General features: G+C 39.8%; 1 protein-coding gene and 1 pseudogene across 1 annotated transcript in view; both read right to left on the bottom strand.

Moving 5' to 3' along the window:
* Positions 1-830: 830 nt before the first annotated feature.
* DRAM2 (DNA damage regulated autophagy modulator 2) overlaps positions 831-8,960 on the bottom strand; it is a 36,646-nt gene continuing 28,516 nt past the window's right edge. The window contains exons 7-10 of the mRNA XM_004699194.2: positions 7,505-7,682; positions 5,265-5,347; positions 1,701-1,793; positions 831-1,193 (exon numbers count right to left, since the gene is read on the bottom strand). Of these exons, the coding sequence (XP_004699251.1) occupies positions 1,086-1,193; positions 1,701-1,793; positions 5,265-5,347; positions 7,505-7,682 (462 nt within the window). The 3' untranslated portion in view covers positions 831-1,085. The remainder of the gene's footprint in view (positions 1,194-1,700; positions 1,794-5,264; positions 5,348-7,504; positions 7,683-8,960) is intronic.
* LOC123521885 lies at positions 5,469-6,854 on the bottom strand (annotated as a pseudogene).

The following is an 8,960-nucleotide window of genomic DNA, read 5'->3' as shown; positions in this document are numbered from 1 at the left end:
CCTCCCCTAATCCTCCTGGTATCTCTACTCTCCTTGTTGGCCCAGAGGGGTTTATCTATCCTGGATTCCCTGTGTTGTGCTCTGGTCTAATCCAATTTATAAGGAAGAATTGAGGTCAATTCCCATTTTTTTTAAAAAGAGATTCATAATTGGCCTGTTTAAGACTACCTTTACAAGTAACTATACTTTGCAGTAAATGAAAATTTAAGAAGCAATTTTAAATTGGGCTGCATGTTGGACTGGCTTTTGTTTGATGTTGATCTATCTGCTGTTACTCACAAACTTCTCACTCTTGTTCAAGAACACAAACTCTTGTTCCAAGTAAACTATGATTGGAAGAAATCGCTTACCGATAAGCTATATCTCCTCCGTGGGTGATTACAATCTCTTACCAAAAACCACACAGCAGTTAGAATGTCTTGTAAAAATCTTAAGAATAAGCTCCCATGACTTTAGATTTGCTCCTCTTTATGGGGGGATACCAGAACAAAAATATAAAACCAACTATAAAGCATGTATTTTAGGCCTTTTGTGGTTAAAAGAACTTAGAGATGCCGTGTTCACTATTTTTGTACTAAAGAAGTTTTCAAATCCACAGTTCCAGACTGTGGTGCTGAGGAAATATAGTTAATATGACATAATTGCTTCCAAACCCAACTCTAAAGGAATGTTAGAGTTACTGCTTACGTGGCATCCTGGAAAATGTCTCTTGTAAGCGTGCTGCGAGCAAGGCCTGCTTTAGAATGATTACAGAGGGTGGGGTGCTGAGCTCTGCTGATGGTTTGGTGTATTTCTAGTTGTCTCTATTAAATAAAGTAGAAAAACTAGTGTTGTAGTCCTTTGGTTTTATTTTCTTGGATAAAAACACACGTAGGCATAAATGTTTTAAACAGTCTTCTTGAAGATATCCTTAAAAATAATGTATCAAATGACTTATTTTCATGGTTCTTGATTATTTGTATTTATAAATGTCGCCATCAGCCATGATTACTTAGTTGAAAATTGCAGAGCAGAATAAGTAGCATTTGTGAATGTTTCTCAATCCCTGAGAATCATAATCTTCACAGAAAGTTTTTCTCATTTCATCATAAGTCTCTGGAAAGTAGATGTGTTCTCTCATTGTTAACTGAACTAGGAGCAGTGTCATAGAGAGTTAAACCTTGTAAACTGACTTCCACCCGCAAAGAAATTTTCTGGAAAAGAAAAGAAAATTAGATATAGAGACTTGCTCCTTGAGAACAGATCTTTGCTGTGTTCTGCATACCATCTTTCGCAATCATAAATGTGAGTCAATTCTAAAGGAAACACAAGTAAGAAGGCTGCTGCACTGTCAGGGGTATCCTCTTCAGGAACAAGGGATCTGGAACACAACTTTTTTTTGATTCACCAAGTTTCTCTTTCCCCTTTGGTTTTCAGTAGCAATCAGCAAATCATAAAATTGAGAACAGCCTTTATAAAAAGAGCTGAGTTGATGTAAAAACAATGTGGATTTCTTCAAACTGATTTGTTTTACAAGCCTGTTTTCATGCCCGAACCTTGCCAGCAACACACGACTTCTCTCAAAACCAGACACAACACCTGGCGTCACCACTCACCATGCCACGTTTGATACAAAATTACTTTTTGAAAGGGTTGGCTTATGGAAGATTCTCTTGCTCCACCTTACGGAGCTTTGACAGCATCAATTTGTGTGTTCTTACCTGAAAATCACGAATGTAGGTCAGGAAGAAGCCGAAGAAGGAAAGTGACATGGACCATTCTGCTGCCGTGGTGATCAAGTGAAGCGCATAACCCTTTGAGTGATGGGGCAGGGGAGGGGGGAAGGGGAGGAAAAGTTCTGTGAGATTTCATTCAAATTATCTTGAATTTCTCTCCAATAAAAAACCTCAAAATTCTTAGACACTGCTCTGTCTTCGAAAAGTCAGCCTTGTGGTTTACCCATTGTAGCTCAAGAAAAGGAAGGAAGAGAAGAAAGCCCCACGTGATACCAGCTATGCTGGGGTTTCATCTAGAGCAGCGCTTCCCAAAGGGGATGCTGTTGCCCCTGGGGGACGCTGAGAGGGTCCAGGGGGCTGCAAAAGCAGACATCTCTACTTTGTCCTCGATAACAGGCTACAGTGGCCACGCTTTCAATTGCTCAGGGAGGAAGGTGTGCTGAGTTGTTTGTTGTTGTCTTTTCTGGAAGAGGGGGCGGTAGGCCAGCTGAGTTTGAGAACCAATGATCTAGAGCAGGGGTGTCAAACTCAATTAAAATGAGCAACTTTGATTTTGTGATTTTACTTGTCTTCAGTAGTTAAAGGGTTAACGAGGGAACTGTGTGCACGGTATTGCCTCGATCTCCCCTGAGCGCTATTTTCTTCATAACAATTTTTTCTATTTTCATTTTATTTCAGAGTATCATGGACCACAAAAAATTACCTCTGTGGCCCACAGGCTGCCAGTTTGACACTCCTAATCTAGAGTAAATGGCAGGAGATATACTACTCTATAATCAAGGAGGTATTGCCTTCCGAAATCCGGTGTTAATATGATGCCAGTAACAGGTAAATGATGCTCATGATAAATGTAGTAACTGCTCTTTTAAAAATAGTAAATAATTAGGGATTTAAAATGAAAAGAATATACTACCTTATTTCATCATTTATCCTAACAAAGATGTCCTACTCGGGGCTGATTCTTAAAAGATGATCTGAAATAGACTGCCTCCCGTCAGGAAATAATGCTTAACATTACTTAGGTAGAGGAGACCACACCCAGTACTGTATTCATAACTGGACACTTTTGACCTTGTTTCGATCCAGCCTTTGGTGACCCGTGCCAGGTCCTATCCATTGCAGGGCCTAGAGTCTTTGGTCTTGCAGGAGCACAACATCCTTCACAGGCCACACCAGCAGGGTTCAATGGGAAACTCCACTAAGTGAACAGGTTTTACCTCAAACTCACCTGGAGAAGATTTTAAAAACCAACATACTCCCTTGGATCCAAGGTTGAAACACCCTACTATGAGAATAAGCAGAGGGCTGATATCCCAAGATTATGGAATTGCTGGTTGGTGAACTTTGGTTTGAGGGTATCCAATGAATGGTGATCCACGACTATCATATATTTACTATTTTAAAACCTTCCTTGCCTCCTTATGTCATGTATTAATCTGGTAAACATGGTTTGGCCTATGTGAGTGAGTGTCATTGATTCCCCCTATCACCCACCCTCACTGTTTGGGTGAATAGTGTCCAGTCCCTTAAGAGTTTATTCTGAATAAGTCAACAATTCATGTATTGTGGTCAGAAACCAGCCTATACAGGCATAATGTCCTTTTCTCAAAAATGTTTTAAATTCTATACCAATGGCAAAATTAATGACACTATCATAGAGGAGGAGATTAAGGAGACATGATGGATGACTAAATGCAACTGGCTTCTTGGATTTTCTATTGTAACAGAGTAAAAGGCATTATGAAAAAAATTGAGGAATCCAAATAAAGTCTGTGGTTGGGTGAATAGTATTGTATCAATGTGACTCAGTTTTGTCAAATGTGCCACGCTTGCTTAGAGGGTAGGAGCCTTGGTGGCGCAGTGGTTATGCATTGGGCTGCAATCCATATGGTCAGCAGTTTGAAACCATCAGTTGCTCCATGGGAGAAAGATGGGCTTTCTACTCCAGTCTCAGAAACCCACAGAGGCAGTTCTACTTGGTCCTATAGGGTCGCTATGAGTCAGCACTGACTTGAAAGCAGTGAGTGAGTATAAGTGGGATCAACAGAATTACTTTACGCCCCAAGGGGATCATTTATAATGTTCTCTATCGTAAAATGGTAATGATTAGCTCTAAAGTCAACCAGAGACGCACATAAACCATTGATATATGAATTGATTTGGGGCTCATGCTTAATTCTAGCCCCAATCTACGGGCAATTAGTACTTATGACATGGTCCTGCTCAATGTTGCTTTCATGAAGATGTCACGGAAGATATGGGTACTAGAACAAAGTGTGAAGAAATCAGGTAATGCCCAGCAATCAGAAAGAATAGTGCCTGGGGTCTTAAAGGATTGTCTTCAACAAGCAGCCATCCAAATAAGGCATCAACCACGTCCACATGGAAGAAGCACATCAGCCTTTGTGACCTAAGGATTATAGATAACAAAATCCAAATCCGAAAGAGGGAATAATATCAGAGCTTAAATTGTGAACACTTGGTTCGCAGAAGGCTCGATGGCAGTAGAAGCCCAAAACCTATTTGCAGGGTCCCCATAGGAATGAAGCCTCTGACGAATCCCTTCTGATCACAGTCCAGGGAGATGAATAGCCTGACCATCAGGCAGAGACACTGTAAAGTCGACTTTGGCAAATATAGTTAAGTTAAAGTGCAATACCACTGGATTTCCCTTTTGACCCTTTGGAAAGTAGTTTCAGTTTTTAATATATTATGCTTTCTTTTAGAATGAGGTCTTTTCTATGTTTTGTCTAGTCATTTTGGTTGAGTTTTTTGTTTCTTTGCATTTCGTATGATTTTTGTGTGTGTATGAAACCCAGGATAGGTAAATCTATAGAGACAGTAACTGGATGGATAATTGCCTCGGGACATGGTAGGGAAGGATGGGAGAAAATGGGGAGTTAGACAATGAGTAAAGAAGAAAATGTTTTCAAATTGATTGTGGTGATGGCTGCACAAACCTTTCACATATAATATTGAATGAACAAATTATATGATATGTGAAACATATCCCAATAAAAATGTAAATTAAAAAAATAAAATATTTTTCCTTTTGTAAAAAAAAAAAGAATGCCATTCATTGATTAGTAAAAACAATGGGACTCGTTTTACTATCTGTCTCTCCTCTTTTTTTTCAGATGAAAGATACTCTCTCCACTCTTGTATCTGCTTATATTAGGATTACTAACCCAAATTCATTAATAAACTTCTGGATAACAAAATGTAGAACACATATTTTCAACACAGAAAATAAGTATTCTGATAATAAAATTTCTCAACTGGGTATATTATATATTAAATCTACATTTAGGGATGTCAGTCCTGAGAAAATTCTTGGTCTTCACCATTCTGTTTTATGCCTTGAAAATATCTACTGATTATAGTTAACAAGAGAGCATACACAAGCACTATCATGTCTAGAAAATAGTCCCAATACGTGACTGAAATTTTACTAAAAAAATTTCAATGTTGAAATGAAACAAATATCAAAATCCATTGAAATATTCATCTGTAACATAAAACTGTGTTTTATAAACTCTAAGTTCTTACTTTGTCCTCAGGATTCCAGTGGAGTTTCTGTACCACATCAGAGCCAAAACTGCCACTGTACAAAAGTGCTGAGCAAGTTAGCACTATAAAGAAATGTCAAGGAAAAAAATCTCAGAGATGATCTGTAAATTTCAATTAGATTCAAAGGGAAAAAACATTAAAGATCTTTAAGGATTACTCATACATTTATTATGAAGATCCAAACCAATTTTCTAAAATACATATTACAAGTAGCTTGTAAAATTAAAAATATACCCAGAAGATCACTACAAAATAATTCTTACAGTCAACTCCCTCCTCCTTGTTCAGTAAATTAGCAATTCTATCATAAGCCCTGGCAGATAATTGTTCTCCGGCAGGGCATTAAGTCATTCTTCATTTCCGTAAATATTTCTAGGATATTGCTATGCTCAGCTGAGTATTACTGAATTACTGGTTAGTTACTAAAGGCTAATGCACAACTTGAATTCTGTGTTACAAATCATTTAATTTAGGACTACGAACCCAAGAATCCCAGTTACTTTATTTTCTGTTCCCATTCTTCCTCCTTTTGTAACTCTTCTGAACTTTGTTCTTGGGTAAATACTGTCCTTTTGATCTCAAATGGCTGATAGCTAAACTTAGAGATCTGTTTGGCCAAAAACTGAACAAGGGAATAGAGTTCATTTCCAGACCTGAAGGGTGTAACTAACAGCCATAGTTTTGGAAGTTCCACCGTGCGTGAGTCTGGGCTTGATGATTCTGAGTTCCCCCCCACATGTCCCTGCCGCATCCTCCTCTCGATCCGGGACTTTCTTTTCCCCCCTGGTTTCCAGGTTTTTATTAGGAGGCCCAGTCATTATCGTCACCATCAGGGTTCACGGTTTCTTCCACCACTCTAGGCTGGAGCCCTGCAGGTCCTGCAGGTGGCTGGCATGTTGGACATGTTCCCATTATCTTGGAAGGGCACTGGGTGCCTGTAGGGGGTGGCCTTGTTGATCATGCTGGAGTACTTGATGTAGGGGCTTTATGGGGGCAGAATTATTGCGAGGCCCACGGCAGTGAAGGCCTGGAGCAGAACCGGCTCCTTAGCCCAGGCATTCTTGAAGAAGGTGGTGACTTTTGTTGTCATTTTGGCCTCGGCGACAGTGGTGACAAGGAAGTGGAGCCTATCCAGGGCTTTCTAATGTGATTCGTTTCCGAGCAATTGGTAGGGAAACCTGGCACCATCGAGTTCTTTCGGTCTGAGTCATGGAACCTAATGTTCACATACTCTGTTAGGCCACTGAACCAAATGTGTCCATGGTCTTCATCACTCTTCTTTCCTTCAGACTGAGCGGTACATAGCTACACTTCAGACAACTGCTCATGAGTTTTAAGACGTCAGTCCCTACCTACCCCGGTAAGATGTAGAATATTATCTTTGTGGACTATGTAAATCAATCTTGTTGTCCTCCAAGACCATGGTTTTGATCTCCTTGACACAGTAGCCCATTCCCGGAGGTTTTTTGGTGATGTCAAAGAAGTTTTCCTAACTTTGTTCCTGTCCATACGTAACCATATGCATGGGTACATTTGAAGGAATGGTAAATACACATGTACAAATATCCTCTAATATATATTTTTATATATAATAATTCTTGGGTCTACTGCCATTCTCCCTCCCACACATGTTCAGCTTCCATGTCTAAGCACCTACTCCAGTGGTTCTCAACCTTCCTAATGCCGGGACCCTTTAATACAGTTCCTCATGGTGTGGTGACCCCCCAAACATAGAATCATTTTCATTGTTACTTCATAACTGTCATTTTGCTACTGTTTTGAATCAGGTGACCCCTGTGAAAGGCTGGTTCAACCCCCAAAGGGGTCGTGACCTACAGGTTGAGAACTGCTCATCTACTCCGAGAATACCGCAACTGTGGAGTTGTATGTATCACAGTATTTACCTGTTACATTTGACACTTGCACTCCTCTCACGAGTTTTCCCCTGCCTCCATCATTTTCTCACTCTTCTTACAGCATACTGTCTTCACTTTTCCCACAGTTAACATGTGAATACTAGTCGAGCCAGTATTTTACTCTCCTTTCCCCTTCTGCTAACCATAAAGAATATTTCTTTACATGTGAAGAGCTTTTTAGATGTTTTCAAACTAGTGGTCTCAAATACGACTTGTCCTTTCGTGACTAACATCAAGAATGCTTACTTTAGTGTGTTTTCCATTCCCACCACGTGTAGCACCACTTTTTATAGCAAAGGATACTGCTACAAGCGCTGACGGCACACCAGACAACCAGCAGTAGTCTGACCCAGAACACTTGCTTGCCGTGAACCCTCGGCTGCATTTGGTAGGAAAGGATGGTCTGGACAAACATATACAAGGAGCCCAGCCCAAAGGCGAGGATAGCTCCACTTACATGTGCAGCAAAAAGGGTTGTTTTCTGAAAGATAAAAGGAGTAAACTGATCAATACAACGCAGAGCACATTAGCATCACAACCCTGAAAAGCTCTAGTAGAGGGTCTCTGCAGATTCTACAATCTCTGCTATTCACTTCCTGGAATAATTTTCTCTCAGGACACTGACTATAAAATCTGCCAACACAGAATAGGTGCCCAATACACATACTACCTAATCAGAGGAATACGTTGGTAGACGCTATCATGCTTCCTATAGTGGCATAGGAGATCATTTGGCTTTACTGTCATCATGGAGCTCTAGTGGCACTGGCACTGTCAGGTAAGTGTTGTACTACTAACTGCAAGGTCAGCAGTTCAAACCCACCTGCTACTCTTCAGGAGAAAGATGGGAGTTGTCTACTGCCATAAAGATTTTTAGCCTCAGAACAGTGTCTCTATATAAGTAGACATCAACTAGATGGCAATGGGTTTGGTTTGGGTTTATATCGTACCAGAAACCGTTTTATGTCCTTGGACACATTAGTGAACAAAACTGACAAAAACTTGGCCCACTTAAAGTTCCTTCTAGTGAGAACTACAAAATGATGTAAAATTAAATTACATAGTATGCTAGATGGTGCTAAAAGCTATAGAAAGTAAATAATTCAGGGTCAGAAGGATCAGTGTGGTTGAGAATGCTGGGGTAGGGAGTTACAATATAAATGTACAGCATTTAAGGCCTAAAGAAATTAAAACAGGAGGAGGAAGGGAGCACTAGAATGGATTGTGATTGCGTAACTAATTTTAAAGGTGATTTAACTATGGTGGGCGGGGCGGTGCTCTAAAATTGATGTGGTAATGCTTATACAATTCTCCTTGACATGATTGAACTATTGAATTGTATGATATGTAAACTATGTGCCAATAAAACTGTTGGGATAAAAAAGAAATTAAAACATTGCCCCTTCTGGTTTGATTTTGATATTTTATCAATTATACAATAAGGGTTGGCCATAAATGATGTTTTCACATTTACTTTACTCTTATCATATTCATTTGCATTTTGCTTTTTAATATTAAATACAGCCTCTGCTTACAAGTGACAAGTTATCTAAAAATTCTACAGTGGTTTTTGTAGTGAGGTCCCTGTCTTCCACTCGGTTGAAAAGGTACTGAATCTCCCTAACACAAAGGATTCTCAACGACTAAGATAACAAGACAGAGCTTAGGGCTTGGCTCCCTCCTTTAATGATTGAAACTCCAAATGCACTGCCACTGAGTCGAATCTGACTCAGGGTGACCCCACAGGGCGGGGCAGAAA

The sequence above is a fragment of the Echinops telfairi genome, unplaced genomic scaffold, assembly GCF_000313985.2.
Source record: "Echinops telfairi isolate 266 unplaced genomic scaffold, ASM31398v2 ScPeMD7_443;HRSCAF=831, whole genome shotgun sequence".
Classification (NCBI taxonomy): domain Eukaryota; kingdom Metazoa; phylum Chordata; class Mammalia; order Afrosoricida; family Tenrecidae; genus Echinops; species Echinops telfairi.
The sequence above is the reverse complement of the archived record's forward strand: the minus strand, read 5'-3'. Positions and strand labels throughout refer to the sequence as shown.